Raw genomic sequence first — 24,967 nt, forward strand, 5'->3', positions numbered from 1 at the left:
TCAGAGGATTGATTATCAGCTGATTATCCGCACCTGGCTGCTGCGGATTCCTGAGGGAGCGGTGAGGGTGGAGTTAGGTCACTGATCGGTTGTAGTTTGGAGCAAAGAAGCTCTCCTATTGGCTGAGAGATTCGAGCGAGTCGAGGGTTCATCAGGAAATACATCACTGACACTGAGCACTGAACAGGTGACCTCCTGTGTGAATCCTGAGCAGTTCATCATTCTTGGTAACGAGCCTCTTCTCCATGGAGACGGTTGCTGAGGCTGATGGGTATCGTAGTGTTTGGAGACGAGGCGCCGGGCAGAGGGAGGAATGTGTCCGGGTCTCTGCTTCTCCTTAAAAGGAAACTTTACTACGACCAAATCAAAACTTCCTACAACAGAGGCTCCGCCCTCCTTACAACTCCTCAGGAACAGAAAGGCCAGGGGAAAAAATGAGGAGAAATTCAACCTAAAACCACAGACACCAGGGGAAGTGTCTGTCTGTGGCTCCAAATAAGGAAGGAGGTCAGTAAATAAAGGAGACTTGGCCCCAGCCCTCCTCCTCCTCCTCCTTGTGTAAAGGGAGGAAGCACAGTGGGTGTGGCGGTGGCATCCCGCTGCTGTCCTTGTTTAGCTGTGCAGCGTTCATCCAACACATCCTTCACTGCTTCATGCATCACCACAGCATTTCCTCCTCTTTAGCTCCACCGAGCAGAGGTCAGAGGTCAGAGGTCACCTGCTAAATACCCCAGAAAGAGACTTAAAGCACGCACAGAGAGAGAGAGACAACTGCAAACAGAGGATCAAATACACAGACTGTATATAAACAAGGGCTGGCTTTTATTCTGTAGCGCAGCCTTCTGGGACGTGTTGGTACGAGAGCCTCACAGCAGGAGCTCAGTGTGTGGGTCTGTCAGCTGCTGCTGAGCTGGACGAGCAGCTGACAGCTCCTCAGCATGACTGCAGAGACAGTTTAAAGGCGGACAGTGACGTGAGGAGCTGATGACGTCTGAGTCAGAGCTGATATTGAACAGAAATCAGAGGGACGTTTACTTCTTATATTTCCACACGTTGATTATCATCTGCATGCACAGTTTCACACTCTCACACTGCAGTGGGGGAAATTTATGGTTCAGCATCCAGCCAAAGGAGCTTTAATGCTGGGAATGCTGGACTCAGGGTCCCACGTTGAAGACAAGTGGAGTGCGTGCTGCATTCAGGACGCGCTGTAGCGTAAACAGATGATGTCACCTCCTTGGCGTGCTGCTGAGGCGTGTACAGTCTGTGTATGAATGAACACGATACACAGCCATATGAGGAGCTGCGAGCGCCAGTGAAAGGGGGGGGGGTTACATGGACAGTATGGCGGTGAGGAGAAAGTACCTGGAGATGAAGAGTGACGCGCATCAGAGAAAGGTTCAGCTCTTCAAAAAGGAGGCGCTCAGTATCCAGGGCCAACCGTGTCACTGTTTACAGTTTTAGAGTGACCTTTGGCCCCCAGCACTCGGCTCTGTTTTGAAGTCTGATGTACCTTTCCAGGTGTCGCCTCTGAGGCCCTCCCTGAGCCGTCGTGCATCAGTCACACCCTCAGAGTCGTTTGTGTTTGCGCTCAGCTCACCGAGAATGTAAATCTGTTGGCAGCAGCACAGCTGAGAATGGAAACAGGCCAGGGGAGGGGTCAAAGTTCATCTGAGAGTCAGCTGGAGTCCGAGCATGCCGAGAGATCCTGAATCCTTCAGACAGGAACCCCGAGGACCACGACCACAGTGCACAGAAACTAATAGAAATACACTTCAGACTGCTGTGTGTGTGTGTGTGTGTGTGTGTGTGTGTGTGTGTGTGTGTGTGTGTGTGTGTGCGTGTGTGTGTGTGTGTGTGTGTGTGTGTGTGTGTGTGTGTGTGTGTGTGTGTGTGTGTCAGCAGCTGAAAGGAGGTCATTCTCTCGGTCTCTTTAAAGACCAGCTGCTGACAGTAAACACAGCTGCACTTCAGCACCTGCTGAACCAGGACCAGGACCAGGACTGGGTCTCAACGGGGTCACATGTAGTTTGAGCTGAAGTCTGTTGCAGCGCTAACAGAAACGCGTGCCCACCGTGTCGAGTTTCCTTGGAGACGGAGGGTGAGGACAAGCAGGGTGTCGGGGAGGGCTGAGGTGTGAGACACTGTCAGCAAACAGCGTCTGACCTTTACAGCACGACCCTGGTCCATCCACTCAGAGGCCCAGGAACACCCTGGAGACATGTGACTGAATAGCTGGAACAGCTGGAACAAACACGCAGTCACCAGTCCGCCACATCAAACATCAAGTACCATCAATATGTCTGCGTCGCTCAGCTCAATATTAAAAGGAGAGAAGAAACACTGAGGACAAGGCGGGTTGCACAGCGGCTTGCAGGTGCCGAGGCCCACCTGAACGCAGGACTCGCAGTAACAGAGCTCACTGTGAGTACGGCGTGCTGCCAATCAACTCCGGCGCATCACAATCCAGGTGACCGCTGCGCTCGGCCATCGCTCAAACACAGGTCTTGCCTCTTCTCTGCAGGTGTGCATGGACCTGCGTGGTCTAGCATCCACCCTTCAGTCGGACAGGCCACGCCCCTAATAATGCAAACTGAAGTCATGAAAAAGAAAATGCTTCAGCCTTATCTGGCAGAAATTATTTATTATTTAACCCTTTAAGACCTACCAGAGAACCAAGCCCGCCAGAGCTTATATTATATTTTTACATGCTGTGGAGCCATTTTTGGGAGCATTTCAAGTTGCTATACATCAATACAACCATTACAGCCCAGATTTTAATAATATGCATGCATTAAGTGCATAGAAATTACATAAATTGCAAAAAAGTGCAATAAAGTACAAAAAAATTGAAAATCGTTTTTGTTTTTTAACATATATTTGTAGTTAGAGAAATTTCAGAGGTTCATCCCTCAAAACTGTAAATACAAAAAAGTTGCACAAACTAGTTTCCCACCACAGGAAATTTATTTTGAGTGTCTTCATAGTTTTATTTTTGAAATTCTATTCTATTTGAAATCCAATTTCTATACACTGCAGGAAAAACGAAAATAAATATTATAGTGCAAATTTGCAAAAAAGCAGCATCTGCATCAAAATTAACTATTTCCAGCAGTGCAATATGAGTCCTCAGCATCCCAGAAACGACACAAAGTCATAAAGTCAAAGATAACTTTTAAAAACACCAGAATAAGCTCATGAGGCCCTGATGGTAAAAAACTACATTTCCGCGAAAATGATGTCACTTCCGGTTTCGGACAGGTCATGGCGGATATGCGATAGTTCATGTTGATGGACGTAGGAAGTGTTACGAACAGCTGATCAGATCGGCAAAGCTGTTTCTGGAATATTATGTTTTAGTTCCTGCAAGTGCTTTTTATGCAGTTTTTGCAAAGCTTTATGTGGAAGGAAACCGTGACCGAGGACAAGCTGATGGCATCAGATGTAAGTACAACTCCTCCGGTTTCATATGCAAAAAAAATTATTGCGCTAGCTTACGTGGTTGCAGAGCTACCGGGATTTAAAAATAGTTACGCAAAACGGAGCATGCCCGCTCTGACCGGCTTTAAAGGGTTAATTATTATTTTAATTTTGGTTTATATCCCAGCTGTTAACGTGGAGGGGGCAGGGCTTATGAGGCATACCGCCAGCAGCCTGCAGGGGGCGATGCACGTTTCATTCATTCATCATTGTAACTGCCAGAGGAGTTGCTCTTCAACCCCAATCACAGTGAAAGTAGGACTTTCACTGAGTAATCTGATTACTCTGGCTGTGTAATCTGATTACTCTGGCTGTGTAATCTGATTACTCTGGCTGTGTAACCTGATTACACTGGCCGTGTGATCTCCAGGAGCCCTCGGCGCTCCTCTCTCTCTGAGGAATGCAGTGAATGATGGGAGAAAGTCCGGGGGCACCACCAGCCGTGTGATTGGCTGCTTCCCTCGAGGCCTGCCCTATAAGGACTGAAGCAGGGGAGAGTGGGGGAGGCGCGGGGGGAGAGAGGAGACGGGAGGGGGCTCAGAGCCTTGTTTGGGATGGAGGGATGGATGGAGGAGGTGGAGGCTTGATAAACTCAGTCGCAGCTCTGCAGACTCTCACTTCTGTCCTGCCCCCGCCCCCACATCCCAGCAGGCCCTGCACCACCACGGTAAGACCTCCACCACCTCTTCTTCCTCACCTGGCTGCCTGTGCGTAAGTGTGATGAAGCTGCCGTTCCTCCTCTCTGCTCCTCTGCTCTGACACTTTAAAAATGTTGCAGCTCCTTCTCTGTCTTTACTTCGCCTCGTCTACCTCTTTTATTTTCTCTACAGTTCCATGATTTCACCTCCTCCATCACCTCCCAGTTTCTTCTCACAGCTCACCTCCTCCAGCACCTCCTCGCTCTCCTCCTTTCTGCTCTTTCTCATGTAAAACTGTGTAAAAGCTATGGAACCTTTTTCACCTCCTCTCCGTTCATTAAGCCTCTCCTCCACCTCCTCTGTGTCCTTCTCTGCTGTGCTCCTCGTGGTTGTAGTGAACAGTGAGAAAGTGGCACCTTTCACCTCCTCTCTCCTCCTCCTGTTGCTCCTCGCGTGTTTTTCCATGTTTCAGGTCGTTGAAACTTTGGTGTTTCTCGTGTGTTTAAAATTGGACTTTTTCTGACTGAAGTTTGGTTCAAACTGAAACTTTAATTGAACATTGATCAGATTAAATCCTCATTGAGCTCTGCAAAGCTCTCCGATCAGCTTTAAATGAATAAGAGAAACCTGTGGACCATTCCAGCCAGCAGGGGGCAGTGACTCCCCCCACAGAGTGAAATTGGTGAAAACTAAAAATACATGAAACATTTCTCATGCTTCTGAAGCATCTGATGTCCCAGAGAAATTTGAAGAACATAAAGAAAAAAAATCAAATGTAGGCTGAAAAATATATATTTAAAAACTGAAATATTGATTAAATACAAAAAGAAAATCAAATATTAACTTGTACTTGAACACAGGTATGGGGAGTGTGTCTGTGTTTTCCATATCATTTCTGAATTTAGTTTTTTGGCACAAACAGGCCTCCGTAGCCTCGTGTGAGGACGAGTGATGTCTTTACTTTTGCCTCTCAGCCGTGTGTGTTTAAAGTTTGAACACACACGGCCTCGTGTGTTTACAGCACACCTGCGGCAGCACAGAGACGTGAAAACAGTTTTTATGATTTTAGCTAAAGATCAAAGCAGATTTTTTTTCCTTAAAACTTTTTCTACAAATTGAAGAAAGGGAAAGACGTGAAACACACACATGTAGTTGTAGCTGTAAAACCTGTCAGGGCGGTGCAGCAGCGCCCCCTGCTGCTCACAGCCAGTTTGAACTCTGCAGAAAAAATGTTTCATGGTTTAAAAGGTAAATTTGAAAGGTTTGTGTTTCATGCAGCTGTGCTCGCCTCTGCATTAAACATCTGGATGACAGTTAGATGAAATCAGCTGATGCTGCAGGTTTAGTTTGGAGTTTATGCCACAGATGTCGAGCGAAGCTGGCAGGCAGGACTGAGGGCAAACTGAGCCCATGAGCTCTGCTGGAGGGAAAATCAGAAATATTCGATTCCCAGATTCATGACTAAATATGGACAGATGTGAGGTGAGGAGGCGAGGAGACGATGAGGGACACATGGGGAGGGGAGGGAGGCAGAGAGAGCACAGGGAGGGAGAGAGGGCGAGCGAGCATACCAAACACAGGCAGGACTCTGCTTCATGTCCTAATTAGGAAGTTTTCCCAGAGTGCCTCATGTTTGGGGGGGTGCTGCAGCTGGATGATGTGAGGTCCTCGGGCAGGTTTCCCTCTGTGCGGACGATCCATTTTAACCTCACTGCTTCAACAGGAGCGTCTTCTTACCTGCTGAAGGTCATGTCAGCTCACTGCGCCATCTTGTGGTGGAGTGCGGTACTGCAGGGACCTTCAGCCCGGCTCGGTGTGACCTTCAATGCGATGTGTCGAAGTTGCCTTTCCCTGCTCACTTCCTGCTGAAGCTTTAAACTGTCTCCAAAAGCACAAATGAACAAAAATGTCGAGTGGTTGGATCTCCGTCAGAGCCGTGAGCCCTCACAGGCCGCCGCGGCGCTGAGGGCTCAAACAGAATAATGTTGGGATGTGACACATGTGGATGGTTTGAGTGGCGAGCGCTCACACACGCCTGCCGATGATAAGTAATTGAACCTGCGTCTTCTTCTGCCTGCAGTGTGACTCGGTGTCGTAGTGTCGTTGCTCGTCTACAGCGCCCCCTGCAGTCATGTGTGATGACGAGGAGAGCACCGCTCTGGTCTGCGATAACGGATCCGGTCTCTGCAAAGCCGGATTTGCCGGAGACGACGCTCCCAGAGCCGTCTTTCCCTCCATCGTGGGCCGGCCTCGGCACCAGGTACAAACACACACACACACAGGGACATATGCATACAAATGCACAGAAACAAACACACACACACAGAAACAGACACACACACATGCATATACAGATAGACAGACACACACATACACACGCACAGAAACAAACACACACACACAGAAACAGACACACACACATGCATATACAGATACACAGGGACACACACATACACACGCACATCCAGTTACAAATGTCGGGATTATGACAGTAATATATTATTGAAGAATCAGGGGACAGCGAGGTTAGTGGGCACAGGTGAGTACCAGACAGTAAACTGAGCGTGCTCTGTGTGGTGCAGGGAGTGATGGTGGGCATGGGGCAGAAGGACAGCTACGTGGGTGACGAGGCTCAGAGTAAGAGAGGAATCCTGACCCTGAAGTACCCCATCGAACACGGCATCATCACTAACTGGGACGACATGGAGAAGGTGTGTCTCACACACGCACACACACACACATGGACGCGCGCAAACACACACACACACACACACCTGTGTGACTGCTGCTCTGCTCTCTGATTGGTCAGATCTGGCACCACTCGTTCTACAACGAGCTGCGAGTGGCTCCAGAGGAACATCCCACCCTGCTGACTGAGGCGCCACTCAACCCCAAAGCTAACAGGGAGAAGATGACACAGGTACTACATGTACCACAGTAATGCAGTACTATAGTATAGTGCTCTACATGTACTGATAATATATATATATATATATATATATATATATATATATATATATATATATTGCAGTATGAAAGTACACTACAGTACAACAAACAACAAGATGAAGCAGGTATCCCACAGACTGTAGATAAAAAATGGACATCATGACATCACCCATTAATTTTTTCAAAGTCAGATTTTAAATCTTAAGTTTATGGGTACTGCCGTAGTGGGTTTTTGCTTCAGGAAGTGAACATATTTGGTCAGCGGGTGGAATGCTGAAAGTTATAAGCTAATGCTAGTTTTCTTGGCTATCAGTCTGTATCCACACACTGTACAGGTTTATCACGCAGACGCAGATACCTGCTAATCAGTAACATACACTCAGCAAACTGGATCTAAGCCTCCTGGGATTATCTGTTAGCACAGTGACCTTACAGCAGCCATGTTACTGGTCACATTACATCATTTAAAATGCTCCAAAAAGCTCCACCAGCACAACACTGGGTCCAGAGGCCCAGTTCATGGACTCCAATTAGCTGAGGCAAAGCCTAGCAGGCAGCTAGCAGCTACAGCCACCTGTGTCACTATCCACCTGTCAGCCAAAGTAACCACGCCCCTAATAATGCAAACTTAATATGATTTAAAAACAGATGTTAAGAAGGGCAAATTATCTACAGAGACCAAACAGTTTGTGCATCAGGCTTTAAAAATGTTTATTTTTGGTGTAAAGTTTCAACGTGGAAGTCTGTGGGGGGCTGACGCACTGCTGCCTCTGCTGGATGCTAAAGGAACTGCAGGTTTTGGATTCTTCTGTCTGTTCCTGGAGGAACACAGATTGATGGTTAACACTAAATATTTCCACGATTTTTTTGTTTTCAGATCATGTTCGAGACCTTCAACGTTCCTGCCATGTATGTGGCCATCCAGGCCGTCCTATCACTGTACGCCTCAGGACGTACCACAGGTTGGACCACACCTCCTACTTTCTCCTTAATCACAATCTCATCTTAGTTTTGGTGCTTTACTCCTGGTCAAAAATGACTCCAAGGTTCCTCACAGTGTTACTGGAGGCCAACTTAATGCCATCCAGAGTAAGAATCTGGTTAGAGACCATATTTCTATGATTTTCAGGGCCAAGTACAATAACCTCAGTTTGATCTGAATCTGCATAGCAGCGAGAATGGCTGCACTGTTTCTAATTATATTTGTTGTCACGGTGACGGATTGAAAACTGTGGGTTTAAAGGTTAAAGTTAAAGGTTATTAATCAAAGTTGTCCTGTTTCTCTACCCTCAAGGTATCGTCCTGGACTCAGGTGATGGCGTCACCCACAATGTGCCGATCTATGAGGGCTACGCCCTACCTCATGCCATCATGAGGTTGGACCTGGCGGGCCGCGACCTCACCGACTACCTCATGAAGATCCTGACCGAGCGAGGCTACAGCTTTGTCACCACCGGTAGGTCACGCCCACTTCCAGGTAATGTCAGAGTCACCTGTGATGATGTTTCTGACCCGGTCTGTCTGTCTGTGTGCCTGCAGCGGAGAGAGAGATCGTGCGGGACATCAAGGAAAAGCTGTGCTACGTGGCTCTGGACTTTGAGAATGAGATGGGGACAGCCGCCACCTCGTCCTCGCTGGAGAAGAGCTACGAGCTTCCTGACGGGCAGGTCATCACCATTGGCAATGAGAGGTTCCGCTGCCCTGAGACACTATTCCAGCCCTCCTTCATCGGTCGGTGCCTCCTGCCTGTCTGTCCCTGTACCTGGTTAGAGTAGAACTCTGCTACTTAATAAAACACTTTTTTTGTTTTATTAATCTGTTGAGTTTGCACTCCTGAATACTTGATCTGATGTGTCCGAACATCTTCAGACCCAAAAAACAAAGACAATCAGCAGATTCTCCAATGCTGATGATCGAGAAAAGCTCAGATTCGACTGTTCGCTCCGTCTTTTGTAACACTGATGGCTGATTGAACCTCTCTAACCCAGCATCTGGTCCTCGGTCCTCCTGCAGGTATGGAGTCGGCCGGTATCCACGAGACCACCTACAACAGCATCATGAAGTGTGACATCGACATCCGTAAAGACCTGTACGCCAACAACGTGCTGTCTGGGGGAACCACCATGTACCCGGGAATCGCAGACCGCATGCAGAAGGAGATCACCGCTCTGGCCCCCAGCACCATGAAGATCAAGGTGAGGCTTGACGACCTCACTGAGGCTCACTCACATTCAGCAGAAAATTAGTTAACTTTTGACCCCTCTCTCAGATCATCGCTCCCCCGGAGAGGAAGTACTCGGTGTGGATCGGCGGTTCCATCCTGGCCTCGCTCTCCACCTTCCAGCAGATGTGGATCAGCAAGCAGGAGTACGACGAGGCCGGACCCTCCATTGTCCACCGCAAGTGCTTCTAAAGGCTGCGCCCGGGCCTTCAAGCCCCGCCCCCTTCGCCTTTAGCACAACGTTATTTTAGCCTGCACTGAGCACCCGCTAACAGACCCCAGATCAGACACAGAAATCAGGCCCGCAGGGACGACAGGAAGTCAGAGCGCTCAACAGCGTTAACTTCAGAGGACAGAAAGTGATGTCATGTTTGTTTTTGAAGAACTTCCAGAAAGTCAAACATCTTCCCTCTCTGCTCACCTTCAAACTGTGAATGTGCCGCTTGCCCTCTGCAACCCCACCACCCCACATTCCACCTGTGGCCCCGCCCCCTCTGAGCTCCATGTTGGTGCTGTTTCCTGTCAGAAAGTGCGTTTTTATTTTTGATGAATAAAGCTTGAATGTTGCCCGCTGGTGTCGTCTTCTATCGATCACATTCACGCGGCGCTCTGATGATGTCACACGGTGTATGATGATGTCACTGCTGTTGACCTGTGGGTAGGTGTGACCTCGTGGTGCTATCTGTATTAGTAACATTTGACAAGGTGGTGATGTGAACGTGGAAGTGGCGGTTGAATGAACCCAGGAAGACAATAAAGCGCTCTCATACCTGAACGGCGTCGCTCTTTTATTTCACCTGAGCTGAACTTTGTTGTCATAGCAACCAAAGCTGATTAAGAGTGAAGCAGATAAACAGTAAAACTGAAAATAAGTGAACTTTGGGAACAAGTCCTGGGGGATGTACTGCCACCTGGTGGTCCGTGCTGGAACTGCAGCTGCTGACAGTAAAGACTTAAACATTTCAATACAGCTTTATTAAATAATAAAGATAAATCAAGTGGACCAGTGTGGCAAAGCCGTAATGATCCGTTTGGCAAAATAAAATCAGTTGGGCATTTTTATCGGCCTTCAGACAATAATTGTGATTTCTACAGTTCCGGACGCGACAGGCATGAACAAAAAAGCTTTATTAGTGTAAACATTAACGACCAGCAGACTGCATAACCCCTTCCTGCAGACCCACCCGAGACAGGTGTTCATCCTAGAGTGCAACCAGGGTGGGCGGAGCCTGAGACCCACTGAAGAGACGAGACCTCATTCAGCTCCGACATTATAATCTTCGGTAAGCAAGACTCTATTAGTCTCAAAAGAAACAATTTGGGCCCATTATCAGCTCATGTACATCCCCGTGTAAAAAATCTTGGTTTCATTTTTGATTCCACTCTCAAGCTGGACAAGCAAATAAATCCAGTCGTTCGTGGCAGTTTTTTCCAACTCAGGAGCGTTTCTAAACTAAAAAATATCCTGTCATCTAAAGACCTGGAAACTGTTATCCATGCTTTCATATCGTCACGTCTTGACTATTGTAACTCTCTCTATTTAGGCATCTGTCACTCGAGCCTGTCACGCCTGCAACTTGTTCAAAATGCAGCCGCAAGGCTCCTGACGGGCACTAGAAAGAGAGAGAATGTTACCCCGGTACTCGCATCTCTACATTGGCTACCACTTAAACATAGAATCGATTTTAAGGTTTTACTATTTCTTTTTAAAGCTCTCCATGGTTTGGCTCCAGGTTACATTTCAGATCTTAGCCTGCACCGACCCACTCGATCTCTGCGCTCCTCCAGTCAGATGGTTTTATCCGTTCCACGCTCCCAGCTCAAATCTAGAGGTGACAGGGCTTTCTCCATTGCCACCCCGAGACTCTGGAATAGTCTTCCCCCTTCATAAAATCCTCTTCATCCTTGGAAGTCTTTAAATCGAATCTCAAGACCTACTTATTTTCCAAGGCTTTCGGATCTCTTTGATATCTTTTTTATTCTGTCTATTTGGTCTCTCATCTTATTGGATGATGTTGCATGTGTATATACGTTATGTTCACATATGTGTGCTTGTGTGTGAATGTGTACAGTTTTGTATATGTATGTGCATATTTGCATGTACATTATATGCTATATACTCTTACGTGTCTTACAATTCCTTTTTAAAATGTTTTCTTTCTACTTTAATTCTTTTATTATATCATCCCTCAGTTCAGCACTTTGGCCGACACTTGATGTCTTTTAAATGTGCTGTATAAATAAAGATGACTTGACTCCTAACAAGACCAGGTTTCCTCCAGAAGGTTTGCCAGTTATCTATGAAGCCCACATCGTTTCTGGGACGCCACTCAGACAGCCAGCAGTTTAAGGAGAACATGCGGCTAAACATGTCACTGCTGGTCTGATTGGGGAGGGGACCAGAGAAAACTACAGAGTCCCACATTGTTTTAGCTCTGGCCCCTGGAAGACAGTTGACCATGGTTGCCGGTGTCTCTAGCTTCACATGTCGGGGCGGCTGTGGCTCAGATGGTAGAGCAGATCAGCTGATCGGAAGGTCGGTGGTTCGATCCTTGGCTTCCCCAGTCTGCATGCCAAGTAGCCTTGCCCTCCAGGTTCATCGGAGTGTGAATGCGTGCGAATACAGGTTAGGTTGCACTCGTGTATATGAGTGGGTGTGAATGAGGCATGTTGTATAGAGCGCTTTGAGTAGTCCGGGAGAGTAGAAAAGCGCTATATAAGAATCAGTCCATTAACCATGTCTGAGAACAGAATCACCAAATGATGATGATCCTAACACAGACGCTCTCGTACAAACTCATCTCCCTCTGCAGGACTTCCACAGGTCCTGCAGAGGGAGATGAGTTTGTACGAGAGCGTCTGTACTCGCTGCTGCAGCGCTAAGAACAGTGTTTTTAAACAAGTGCAACCGACGCTGCTCACAAACGGGCTCGTGTCTTTGAGTATTAGTGTCAGGTTGCTGCCATCACACCCCTCAGTCACACACCAAATGCTCGAATACTTCGTAGCAGGAGGGCTCCAACCATCGCCACCGTTTAGTTTCTGTCCCACAGAGCCGCAGTTAGAGTGCAGAAATCCTCCAAACAAAGTGAAGCGTCAGCCTGAAGATGGTACTGCGTCTTTCTTTTTCCTCTCAAAGCAAGTTTGTGTGAGAAGTTAAAGATCTGAGCAGTCTGGGTTTGGGTGGGTGGAGCGATCAGTTTCAGACACTTTTAATCAAAAAACAGACACATACAGGTGCTAGAGCAGCAGAGTGTTTTATTACCAAAAAGTTAAAAACAGCAGTCAGGTCACAGTTTGTCAAAACGTCATCAGCAAAAAACAGTCACACAACAGCTCAACAAGAAAACATCTGCTGGCGCACACACTGAGAAGTCCTCCAGCTGCGGGGCGCTTTGAACGCACCACGAGAGAAACATCAGAAAATAATTTCATCTGCAAGAAGTTTAAAAGGGCCCGCTGTGAGCGCCACGCCAGCCAGCGTTACACGACACACACCGGTGAGCCTGCAGCGCCCCCTGCTGTCTGCCACCCCTTACATGGCACCCCACTCGAGGTCAAAGGTCAGAGTAGCTTATGGCGTGAACGGTCTCGCCTAAAATGACAGAGTGTTAAGAGTCTCCTCACAGTTTCACATCTGCAGCAGCGAAGAGCTCAAAGAATGACTTTCACCTCTGACCAAACCTCACAAGACTGAACCGCCACAGCCAATCAGAGTGTCAGGGAAGCTGCCTAACAGGAAGTAAGGTCACAGCCAAGCTTGGTGGATATCAGGTGACTACTGGGGGCGCCTTAGCGCTGCGATCAGCGGCCCAGCAGGACGGGTGCGGCCTGACAGGCAGGACTCGGGGCAAACACTGCACAGGTGACAGCGCAGCTTCAGGTTTTATTCTGAAATCCACATCAGGATTTCCTGTCTTTAAGCTCAGAGGTGGACGCGCGAGGCATTCAGGGTCAGAGATGGCAGCAGGATTTCAGCACTGAAACTAAGCTGTGGCGGTTAAAGGTCATTTTTAGTCTGAGTGAAGCGTGGAGAGACTTCGTCCTTGAGAGCGCCAACGCTTCAACGTTCACGTTTTCCAGGCGAGGCACTCGCTCACGTCTGCTCCCAGTCCATCTTTCATTTAAAAACATCAAACTGCGTCTCAAACGGCTCGCTGGCAGTCGCCTCGACGGGAGCTTGGCCCACGCTGGAACTTGGCACAATCTGGGTCTCTGCAGACGCCATTTTCACAGCGCTGCTGTGACGGCAGCATCAGCTGAGGTTAGGTCTCAGTAAGCTTTTTATTAACTGCCCAATCAGAGCAGCTCACTGGCCTGAGATCACCCCCCCATCTGCAGTGGCTCAGCAGCAAAAAAACAAAACAAACAACAACAAAAACACCAAAAATTAAAAGTGTTAAAAGTTTCCTGTAAATTTGACATCACAACGTGTCAGCAAACACCGGCGGTGCGTTCACAGTTTCCTCTTCAGAATAAAAGCCTGCCAGTGCTTCCTGTCTAAACCCTTAAGTCCAGCAGGTTAAGCCGCAAGTCCCTGAACACGACGTGTCTGCACACCTGAGGGGACAAAAGAGGACGGGTTACAGGTGATTCAGAGTCGGGGCTGAACACAGGACGCGGTATCCTGACAATGAGGTCGACCTCGGCGAGGGTCTCACCGTGAAGAGCGGCGGCTCCTTTGAGTGAGGATGGAAACCTTTCAGCTTGCAGGCAGAAACTTCGGACATCCCCAGGTTGGTCAGCCTGAACACACCTGTGCTGGGGGGGAGACAGGCGGAGCGACATTAGCGGGCTGAAAGGCCTCGTGGGAAATCGGCATACATGCGTGCTCCAGTGACAGACTTACTCGTTGTGTTTTGGCGCGCAGACGATGGCGACGGCTTCCGGCAGCATCAGTTGATATGAGCAGTGAGTGTGGAGGTCGACGCTGGACAGGAAGGCCGTCTGAGTGGGATGAGTCTGAACACAGAGGTCAGAGGTCACACACACTGAACTACAACCCTGACTGAAGTAGGGCTGCCACAAACGATTATTTTGATAGTCGACTAGTCACCGATTATTTATGCGATTAGTCGACTAATCAGATCATCATCCACTGGACGTAAAACTACAGCTTATTGCACCAGCAGCATCTGCTCTTATATAACTATCATTAGCTTACAGCTTTAAGTGTGTAAGGTGCTAACTAAAAATAAAGACAAGATGATAGTTTATTATATTATAATTTTAATGAAATTTGCAGATTGTTTCGGTGAAGTTTAATAAACTCCTTGCTATCTAAAATATAACAGGACACCGGAGTAAATTCTGGAGCATCTCACACTTCTGATAATCAGCTGTCTGCTTGATGTTTATTCAGCTGTGTAAAAACTTTAATCTCAGCCAAACCGATTTACTCAGGAACAAATAAAATACTGAAAAAAGCCAAACAACAACATTTTAAGTTATCTAAGTGACTCATATATCATGTTTAACCTGAGTAGCGAAAGACGGCGGTGGGTTTGAAAACAATTTGCCGGGAGTCCGGTGTTCTCACGGCTCTAGTGAGCCTAGCCCCCGGCTAGCTATCGAGCTAGTGGGTAACAGACGTCTCCGAAAACGTCGGAGCGCTTTTGAAAATATGTGGTGTCTTGATAAACTGAGCAGATATTTGAGGTTTACACAGCTACATTCTCCATGAAAATATGTTAAACGTTTATTTTGTGACCCAGAAAGAATAATAAGAGTAATATTAAAACTAACTAGCTGCCGCCATTGTTGGAAACTGAGCTGGGCCGCGCTATGAATTCTGGGACACTGCTTCTTCTTCTTCTTCGGGGTTTAACGGCAGCTGGCATCCTTGTACATGCAGTGCTGCCATCTTCTGTTTCAGTCCGTTATTACACTCTTAAATCCTGCTACTTATTCCTGCGTCTTTTGGGATCTTACAAAGCTTCAAACGACGCGTCGACTATTAAATCAGTCGTCGACGATTTTGATAGTCGACAAATCGTGGCAGCCCTAGACTGAAGTGACGCGTGGAGGGTGAGAGAGTGCAGAGTGAGACCTCTCCCTCGCTCTGCTCATCTGTTGCTCGACCGCAGGCACCGTTTCCATGGTGATATATGATCATGTAAATGAAGGACAAACGCTGGTTTTCTCAGGAACGTGTGCTCGCTTACAGCACTTGTGGGGACTTGATACCAAACCACTCACCAAAAGAGGCCCCGAGTGAGGCATTTGTGAGGACATTAACCAGACGGGTAACCTTACAGTTTATTTTAGTGTCGCACTGTTTCTGTTCTCACAAACTGCTGTTGCTACGAAGAAGGTTAACTGCATCTCTACAAGAGCCAATCATGGAGCTCCAGGACCTCCTCCAAGCTTGCATGCTTACGTGGATCCAGCCCAGCGTCAGCAGGTGATGCTCATCCTGGAAGCTGAACAGCTCCTCCACGTTCTCCATGTCGCAGAAATCCGGGCCGGCGGTCTGTTTGGGGACTACGACGTGAGTCAGCGTGAACTCGTTGTGCGTCTGAGAATGAGAGAGAGGCGGGGCTTGGCTGGTGGTATATGACTGAAAATGGGTGAGGGCGGGACAGGACGTGCGTTTCGCTCACCAGCTGTCCGCAGAGGACGCCGCAGGTCTCGATTCCTCTGGCCGTGTTTGACCGGGCCAGCGAGAGGAAACTCTGAGTCAGCCCTTTGGGAATCAGGACTCGCCTCAGGCCCTCCACCCTCTCACCTGTACACAAACACACCTGGTTTAAGAGGGCGTAACGTCTGTGTGGAGGTCTGATTGAACCTTTTGCACCGCATACGACAGGTACGCAGTAAACGCAGGTAAACGGAGTGACTGTGTACTGACTCTGTACTCCAGCCAGCGTGGCGGCGGGTTGGCTCACAGGGGCAGGCAGTCTGTTTCTGTTAGGGTCTGCCCCCAGGGATCGTATGCTGTTTTTGATTGGCTGCTGGGACAGACGGGAGCCGTCTGTCACCTCAGGCACTTTGGTCTGAACCTGCAACACAAACATGAAAGACACAGTCAAACTACACAGTACTCACAGTACTCGGTAGTCTGAGCCAGTATTACAGTACACCAGTACTTCACAAGCTAATCTGTTAGTAGGCAGGCTAACGTTAGCTCAGAGTCAGGTTAGAGTTTAATCCTGAGTGTAAAGCTGGTCGACCTTAGCTTCCCTGCTAACACCAGCTAGCTGGTTAGCTTTAGCTAGTTCTAACGTCAAAATGAGACACGAGTGTTAGTTTGTGTTGAGCCGGTCATTTACTGGACTCTCTTTGTAAGCTAATGCTGGCTAACGTTAGCTAGTGTTGCTCCCTGTGGACGAGGCAGGTCCGTACATGAAGGTTGTCCTGCTGCCAAAGGCACTGCAGTATGAAACAAAACATCGACGCAGCTTCCGCATCGAGAAGATTAAGCCAGCGAGAAATTCCTTAAGCCTGTACTATGAAGAATACGCTACCTTTTGCTCCGCCTCCACTCCTCTCTTATTGGCCAGCTCCTGGCGTCTCAGCTGGTCCTCGAAGTAGCGAAACTGTTCCGATTCAATCTGCATGCGTCGCAGAGCGGCGACGCGCTGCCTCTCCTCCTCCAGCAGCAGGAACCTTCTCCTGTCCTCGTCCAATAGGGACAGCTGCTGCAGCTGCTGGCCACACCCGTGCACCACGACCGCCGCCTGGCTCTGAGGAAACAAAGATGAGCTCGTACAGGTGGCTGCGGCGAGTTCACCTAAAATAAACGACTACTAGTCTGAACATCACTGTAGGAGGTCACCTCTGACAGGCGTGTCACACCCTAACCTTCACCTGAAAGACAGGTGGGATGGACTCACCGCGCAGAGGCCGTTCCCCTGGATCGTTCCCATACCGAGCGCTCCTCTGATCAATTATCAATACTGTGAAAACTCACTCACCTGGGCTCTGAGGTATTCGCTGTGTTCCCTGCTGTATTTCTCCTCCAGGCGCTTCTTCAGCTCGTCTTTACGGGGAAACGCCACCTCCTGAAGTTTCTGCATAGACAGAACAGGTCACAGCAAAGACACCAGGACCAGAACCAGGTGTGGTTCTGCAGCAGGAACACCTGAGGAACCGCAGCTGGAGCACCAAAAACAGCATAAATGTACGAGTGTGACTTTACAGAGGTCACTCTGGGTCCACCTGGACTCAGGAGGATTCATGATGTAGGGCTGGCGTGATGAGGGGGAGGGGCCAGATGGAGGCAGTCCTTCACAGCCACAACAACAAGACAAAGATTTGAAGTCTGGTTTAAGGACTGGACACGTTTCCAGCGACGTCCAGCGACCACTTATAAAAACGTCTTCCACCAGCCGAGCCAACTTTACACCGATGAACGAGTTTAACTACGTCAGCCACCATTGTGTCGCCTACTTAGAAACATCACATTTAAGAATAAACCAAGGAAACGCTGACACACGCGCTCAAAACAAAAACAGGAAGGAACAAATACGACGAGACGGGCGGAAATGGTCGCCCTCGCCCGCCATCTCACAGACCGATACCCAGAAATTCAACTTTTAAAGTTCAGTGAAATCCAGCTGTTATGTTTCTGCTCTTTAAGCTCCAGCTGTGGCAACTGCACGAGTTCCAGATGTTTCCTGATGTTTCTGCTGCACGATCAGTTTTCTAGAATCTTCCAGGGATGAAAACTTTCGTGTTTCTACCATGATAAAAACGGTCGTGACTTTTCTGACGCAGCCGTGAAAGCGTGAGCTCAGCATCAGGACAGATGTTTCTACACGACGGCGGCGAGCCTGCTCGCAGCGACTAACACGGCACTTTTAAGCCAGCTGATTAACGAACAAGTATCTGTCTCAGCTCCAACCCACCAGACACTCTCACCTGAACACTAACACCCCGCCCACCAGCTTCAGCCAACGGGATCTCAGTCGAAACATCCCCGAGCACAAATCGAGCAGGAGATCTGGAAACTTGTTCATGTGTTAAACATGTGGAGTGACATCTCCATCATCCTGCTAACAAACCACAGACTCGATGTATGAGCCAGATCTGTGTCAGCAGTGCACAGCGTTTAATCCTGGTTCAACTCTGAGCCTGACTTTTTAAAACTCCACCACATCCCAAGATTAAAAAAATAAACAGTGCATGGTTAGTCTGGCCTGAAGCCTCAGCTGAAGCCTCTTCATGGGCAGAATCGATGCACCAAAGGTTGTTAAGTACCAACAAGAAACAGGCCCACAGATCTGGAGATTTGCTAGCGTGGAAAACAACTCAGACAAGAGCGACAGACTGAAGGCTGCTCTGAGAAAGACGAGCATCATAGCGCTAACAGAAGCTAACTGCCACTGTGTTGTCCACAAACTGCTAACAACAAGCAGCCTGGAGAATATCTACCGACATCTGAGGACAAACCACCACATCTCAAATGATGAGTTACAACCATCGAGCCAGATTTTAAACCAGCATGGCAGCAGGAGCTAGCTGGATGTAGCTGGAGCTACCTGGAGCCATCAGAGGCCAAAGGAAGCTAACAGCTGCTAGCTGGAGCGACCTAAAACACTTACAGGAGGAGGTGAGGGGAAAGCTGCAGCACAGCGAGCAACAACCTGAGCAACAGGAAGCTGGGAGTGATAACACACAGGCTGATTGGGTGATTGTCTGCAGCTGGTGGGGAAACAAACAAAGACAGGAAGTAGAAGTGGCTCAAGAGCAGGCAGGTGAGCGTCTTCAAAATAAAACAGGAAGTTCATAACGATTGTTACCTTCATGATGAAGTGTTTCTCGGGGATGGCAGTGCACTGCTGGTAGTCTCTGTGAGCGGGCAGCTTCTCTACAAATAGACTGAAAGACAGCGGCCGTCACATCACATGCTGTGCGAAACACCAAGCAGCCCTGCCCCCAACGCCACTGAGCCTCACGTGATAAACTTGGTGTAGAGGACGTAGGCGTTCTCCAGGCTGCCCTCCTCCAGGTAAACCGCCGCCATGCGCTCCATCTCCACGCCCGAGCGGAAGTAGCGTCTGGGCGCGATGTCCTCGTTGATCTCCACGCAGCATCCCATCTTCCCCAGCGCTCGGACGCGTTCCGCTGCCGTCAGCGACACGTCTGTGTAGTCGGGCTCTGCTGCCAGCTTCTTCTGTGGAAGAAAGTGTTTGTCAGAGAAGAGCAAAGATGGCAGCAGCCTCTAAAAACATCAACATGAGCACCAATGATTTCAGTTTGGAACGGTCATCGATGCTCAGAACGACCCTTCAGAGACCCGTGTCCCTCAGAGACCCGGGTTTGAGGAGGCTTTCTCTACGGCTCGACCACTAAGTAAAATAAAATATCTCAGTGAAAGATTTTAAAAGTGTGTTCTGTTTAATAGCAGGTGACGAGCTTAAGGACACGAAACTCATTAAAGGAGCCGACATTAAAAACTCTGAATGGCGTCACAGCTGAGCTGATGTGTTTTTCAGGCAGGAAACTGAGATTTCCCGTCCCCGCTGGGAGCCTGAATGCAGCGTTTGTTGCTCAGCTCATTAAGATGATGGCGCCAGTCGGAGCACCGAGAATAAGAAGACCTCTGTGCACCGAGCCGACACAGAAACAACCCCACTCTGTCTCACCTTTGATCTGATGTTTTATATAAAACTTTGTTCTTACTGATCAGGAAGCATTTTGTCTTTTACTTCTAATTTTATTCTAATCTGATTCTGATTTTATATGTAATTTTATTTTATTACAACTCTTTTTTTTCTTTCACTTTTTTAATCACACTCGTTTCATTTTATTTCATTTTTAGTTAAATAATTAAATGACAAAAATAAAGTAAGAGACGTGATTTTCAGCATCCAGGTAAAATGATGCAGTCGTTGTAGACCTCAGCGCGTGCTGGCAGTCGTGTCACTGTTGTGTTGTAAAGCTGTTATGATGCGTGTTTTTCTGTCCCCACATTGTGAGTAACAAGAACACGTGTGGGTCCCCACAGCATCAGTAAAACACACACACACACACTCAGTACTTACCAATGTGTTTAAGCTGAAGCCTTGTTCCATTGTGTGTGTGTGTGTGTGTGTGTGTGTGTGTGTGTGTGTGTGTGTGTGTGTGTGTGTGTGTGTGTGTGTGTGTGTCTCAGCGTGTGCGTGTCACTGGTCGGCCCACGACCGGCTCGTCCATCTGCCACCTCCCATGATGCTTCACTGCGGGGGAGACGGAAAAACAAGATGAGCAGCTTTGAAACGCCACATATGGGGGGAATGTTCCTTTAAAGCTGTTTTATTTCCCATCAGCCCCTCATCACCATCATCATCATCATCATGCCTGCCTGTCCTTCAGCTTGGTCCACAGTTACCGTGGCAACCAGCGACTAACCATGAGGTGACTCAGCCGCTCTTAAACCGATGAAGACAAGGCGAGCTCCCACTCCTCACAAGCTTCTGTGTCCAAACAAACAGCTCTGATCACGCCACTGTCACCGTGGCAACAGTTGCACCTGGCTGGAAGTGCTTCGAAAGAACAAACTCGCCCCGATTTTCATTTATAACCATTCACAGGTGAGACTCCAGCCCCACCAACTGTCCATCCTACCATTACGCTCAGCAGAAGCTCAAAGTCCTCCATATTGGTCTGACGGCAGTCCTGGATCAGTTCTGGAGGCTCACCTGCAGCAGGTGAACACCTGGAGGAGAGGAGGCCCTGATCCAGGGGATCCTCATGGGCAGGTATAGAGAGCCTGTTGCAGGTTACGAGGGACTCACCTCCACCTGGGCCAGTTAAACTCGTCTCTGTGTCTGAGGATCAAACTGAACTGCTCCTGACTCCGCTCACATCAGCTGATACACATCAGACCTGTCGGCGTCGTTTCCGTCAGCCAATCAGAACTCAGTGCTTGTAACGCAGGTGTGACGAGTTGAACCAGCTCGGCCTCATTCAGATCGTTCAGGTGCTGACGAGCCAGCGGCGACACATCGACACCTGCAGACGACCTGAGGTAACCTGACAGCAACGACGATGATGATGATGCCATGCAGGTGTTTAAAGGTGAACACCTGCATGGAGTCCCCTGAAACATGTGATTTAAGGTGGACATGTCTGTGAGCGCCTTAAATCTAGATGTAAACCTAAACACAGGTTTGCTTTCAGGCTGCTGTGATGTCACAGCTGGACACACCTCAATTAGCAGATCAATTAATTGATTTATTTTTCAAAATAAAAGCTTGTTTTAAAAAAGCTCAGTGACTGAAATTAAAAATTAAACTTTTATTTCTTTGTTTTGGGTTCATTGAGTCTCTATTTTCAAAATAAAAGTTGACAGTCTTTATCTGCTACGTCACAGACTTTCAAACTAAAGTTTGAAGGCTTCAACATGTCATTACAAGATTTATCGATAAACCAAAGGCTGATCAGCAGGTTCACTGATTAGTGATTGGTTTAAAAATGAGCTGCTGGGGAACCAATAGACAGCCCTGTTTTAACTTTAGCATGAAAACATCTGGAAACAGCTGCTTTCACCTGATGATGACGTCTACAGGTCCTGATCAGCTCGATAAAGAAAATGATTGATTTACCGGCTCGGTGTCGGCGTTCAGCCCGCAGTCCGGCTGCATCCCGCGATCACACATGGAGCCCGGCGGCGGAGGATGAACCGGATCCAGGGCGGTGCGGACCGGTCCAGCTGCGGGACAGATGTGAGAAACGGATGAAAGCTCCGGAGGATGCCGCCGCTCCACACCAACTACCCGCGGAGATGGTAGCCGCAGAGATCGTCTCTGAGATCGAGATGACTCACTCGCACTTTACGGTGTCACCGCGGCGGGTGTGACCTCTGTGCACATGCGCAGAAAGCCCCCACAGAGAGCAGGAGAACAGCGGGAGGTCTCACTCAGACAGAGACCCGGCAAACATAATCAAATGATGTCATCAATAATAATGACGCGAACAGATTGGTTGTGACAGACATCCATCACAGAACATCCGGGGCCTCAGCAACAGAAACCATCCGAAACACCTTCAGCACAGCAGGTGAGACTCTTTCAGAATAAAGGACACCGTTTCAAATGTTTCTGAGCAGAGCTGCTTTAAAGCTCGACATGTTGCCTTTATCACAGCGGGTCTCACCGGAAGTGGAGCGGTGCAGAGCGAGGGTCCGAGAGCACCTGTGATCAGGTGTGTGCGGATGTTTATCGCCCTCTTCTGGACTCTGATAATCACTGCTGATGTTTTCAAGTTTGATTTCATATGAAAACATTCAAACCGCCTGGTGATGCTCTGAGTTTACCTGCCTGTCTGTTCTTCCGGCTCCTCCTCCTGCTCCTTCGGCTCCTCCTCCTGCTCCTCCTCCTTTGTGCCTCGGGCTCTTTCTGATGTCTCAACATCAGCAGGTAAAGTACACAAAGTTCTCTTTGCAGCCTACAAAATAAAAGCACCGGGTCTGACAATGAAGCAAAAGTTCTTCTGTTGGGAAGAAAAGACCACATGAGATCACGTGCGCGCCCTCCGAGTGTCACGTGGAAACGGGAAGCCGTCCAGACTCAGCTACGTTTTCTGGTGTGTTTAGTAATAAACTGAATGAAGTGAAACAGCAAGAGACTCTTATTCTGAAAATGGATCCGGATGTGTTATTGCTGACGTGTCAGACCATGACGTGCTCAGGTGTGTTCGTGCCGTCATGGGGATGGTTTACTCGGAGGTAAGAGCGCGCTTTGTTTCCCTCTTTTCTCTGCTAAACAAACACGTTTAATCCTGGTTTTAACTCTTTACTCCGAAAGGCTCATGCGCGCTCTTCCGGTTCGGGCTGATTTCTCGTGCACACACACTTGAGTTTCAGGTAAAGCTTCACTTGAAACAAACAGACAGGTAGAAGTTTAATGACCTGGCGTCACTCCGACAACAAATATGAAGACAGACACGAAAATGACTGCAGTACTGCAAGGATATCACAGCAACACAAGTACTGCAACACACTGCGAGAAAATGACTGCAAATATTCAGAAAACTACCAAAAACAGGAAAATGAGAAGAAATCAAGATAGCAAATGTTACACAATCGTTTTATTGAAATAATAATAACAATAATAATAATGAGAAACTGGTGGGATCTAATTTTTTACATGTTGAGAATCAGCCAATCAGAAGAAAGCGGTCTTAAAAGGGGAGGAGCTTGAGTGAGTGAGATAGGAGCGGAAAACTGGACGGACCGGGCTGTTCCTGATCAGCTGATAAGGAGCTTAACTCATGTAATTCCTCCTCAGCCGGCCTGCCAGGCAGCGTACGAGGGCGACGTCCGTAAGTTGTACTTCCTCCTGAAAAATGACCCCGCCCACCTGAATGTTCAGGAGGTGCACACCGGGGACACACCCCTCATTGCTGCCTGCCGCCACGGTCACCTGAATGCGGTCACATACCTGCTGGACAACAAGGCCAACAGCCAGCTGACCAATAAGGTGCCTTTCCCTGATGATGTCATCATGTTGGTTAGCGAGCTGTGTTACTGATCTGTGTGTGTGTGTGTGTGTGTGTGTGTGTGTGTGTGTGTGTGTGTGTCACACATCAGAAACAGAGGACGTGTCTCCACTACGCCTCCAAGAGGACGTTCTCACTGCTGGATTATCTGATGATCACCATCCTGATGCCCATCCTGCTGCTCGGATACTTCATCATGGTACGGCCAATCAGCAGTCTCTCTCAGTGTGACATCATACAGGTAAAGCACAGTCTGATCTGCTCACCGGTGTTTCTGTGTTGCAGCTGCAGAAACAGAGGAAGAACGTGGCTCTGATGGAGGCCGTGCTGAGCACTGACGTCAGCGTCGACGCTGTCGACTACGTGCGTGAACAGGAGCTTAACGCGGTTTAATTTGAAAATCTCAGGCCACTTCCTGACAGTAAAAAGGTGTTTTGTGTGCAGAAGGGGAACACGGCTCTTCATTACGTCTGTGAGAGAAAAAGTCATCGCCTGGTTCCTCTGCTGCTGCAACGAAACGCCAAACCCAACATCAAGAATAACGTGCGTACAGACGCGCAGCACACCGTGACAAGACGCTTTCCGTGACCCGATAACACGTGTGTCTGCTTTTACAGAACGGAGAAACCCCGCTGGACATTGCCACCAGACTCAAGTTCCAAAAGATCATCAACATGCTGAGGAAGACGGAATGAAGTTTTCATTCATGCGGACAGCAGGGGGCGCCAACACCCGATTCCTCCGCCTTCTATGCTGACGACGCTAGCATCTCAGAGAGACCTCCTAGCATGCAGCGTTTTCTTTGCTAACCACTCACCTGTCGGGCTACAAGCTAGTTTCCACTTCCAGGTTTTGTACCGAGCTAGGCTAACAGTCATTTTTCTTGTTTTGTAAGACATAAAATTAACTGAATGTTGCAATTTATCAACTAAAAAGAAAAAACTTTAGAAATTCTCGCCCCATCTTTACGTTACATTTTGCTAATAGCTTTGCCTCATTTTTTAATCTTTGTGCTAAGCTAGGCAACAGTATTTGAGAGCTCGCCGTTTATCTGTAGTTCTTATACTGTCAGCAGAGGTGTGCTTTGGGACTGTTACACGAACAGGTATAATAATAATAAAAGTGTCAACATGAAATGAAGCGGGTGATGAAACATTTCAAAGTAACATTTTTATTTCTGAATAAACTTGTAAACTACATTGAAACTCTCAAAACTTTCAAATTAAGAGCTGTCAGACAAAAAAGGAGGAATGAA

The 24,967-nt window shown here is 48.2% G+C and overlaps 3 protein-coding genes across 8 annotated transcripts; 2 read left to right on the top strand and 1 right to left on the bottom strand.

Moving 5' to 3' along the window:
• The first annotated feature begins 4,039 nt into the window (after positions 1–4,039).
• acta2 (actin alpha 2, smooth muscle) lies at positions 4,040–9,855 on the top strand. 2 transcript variants are annotated; one of them, XM_086304614.1, is made up of 9 exons: positions 4,040–4,147; positions 6,199–6,378; positions 6,701–6,829; positions 6,928–7,038; positions 7,945–8,029; positions 8,362–8,523; positions 8,607–8,798; positions 9,081–9,262; positions 9,337–9,855. In XM_086304614.1, the coding sequence occupies exons 2-9, from the start codon at positions 6,250–6,252 to the stop codon at positions 9,478–9,480; spliced, it is 1,134 nt and encodes a 377-aa protein (XP_086160740.1). In that variant the 5' UTR covers positions 4,040–4,147; positions 6,199–6,249; the 3' UTR covers positions 9,481–9,855. The 2 variants fall into 2 exon arrangements, with proteins under 2 accessions (XP_086160740.1, XP_086160742.1); XM_086304616.1 differs by having other exon boundaries at positions 4,137–4,191.
• A 2,674-nt stretch (positions 9,856–12,529) lies between these two features.
• On the bottom strand, positions 12,530–22,459 carry stambpl1 (STAM binding protein-like 1). Of its 5 annotated transcripts, XM_086304618.1 has the most exons (13): positions 22,369–22,459; positions 21,819–21,925; positions 20,277–20,450; positions 19,188–19,405; positions 19,032–19,110; positions 17,205–17,300; positions 16,755–16,973; positions 16,139–16,289; positions 15,891–16,015; positions 15,668–15,805; positions 14,138–14,250; positions 13,950–14,049; positions 12,530–13,848 (listed from the first exon to the last, which is right to left on the bottom strand). In XM_086304618.1, exons 3-13 carry the CDS (start codon positions 20,304–20,306, stop codon positions 13,789–13,791), a joined length of 1,329 nt encoding a protein of 442 aa, XP_086160744.1. In that variant the 5' UTR covers positions 20,307–20,450; positions 21,819–21,925; positions 22,369–22,459; the 3' UTR covers positions 12,530–13,788. The 5 variants fall into 5 exon arrangements, with proteins under 5 accessions (XP_086160744.1, XP_086160745.1, XP_086160746.1 ...); XM_086304619.1 differs by lacking the exon at positions 21,819–21,925 and having other exon boundaries at positions 22,369–22,383; XM_086304620.1 differs by lacking the exon at positions 22,369–22,459 and having other exon boundaries at positions 13,950–14,044; positions 21,819–22,010.
• Positions 22,460–22,789: 330 nt separating this feature from the next.
• ankrd22 (ankyrin repeat domain 22) lies at positions 22,790–24,911 on the top strand. Its single transcript, XM_086304626.1, has 6 exons — positions 22,790–22,939; positions 23,502–23,693; positions 23,804–23,911; positions 23,998–24,075; positions 24,157–24,255; positions 24,330–24,911. Exons 1-6 carry the CDS (start codon positions 22,919–22,921, stop codon positions 24,405–24,407), a joined length of 576 nt encoding a protein of 191 aa, XP_086160752.1. The 5' UTR covers positions 22,790–22,918; the 3' UTR covers positions 24,408–24,911.
• The last annotated feature ends 56 nt before the right edge of the window (positions 24,912–24,967 follow it).

Source organism: Aulonocara sp. 'chitande type north' Nkhata Bay, linkage group LG8, assembly GCF_057382095.1.
Source record: "Aulonocara sp. 'chitande type north' Nkhata Bay isolate Kocher_YH1m ecotype deep benthic linkage group LG8, A_spYH_male_GT1.1, whole genome shotgun sequence".
Lineage (NCBI taxonomy): Eukaryota > Metazoa > Chordata > Actinopteri > Cichliformes > Cichlidae > Aulonocara > Aulonocara sp. 'chitande type north' Nkhata Bay.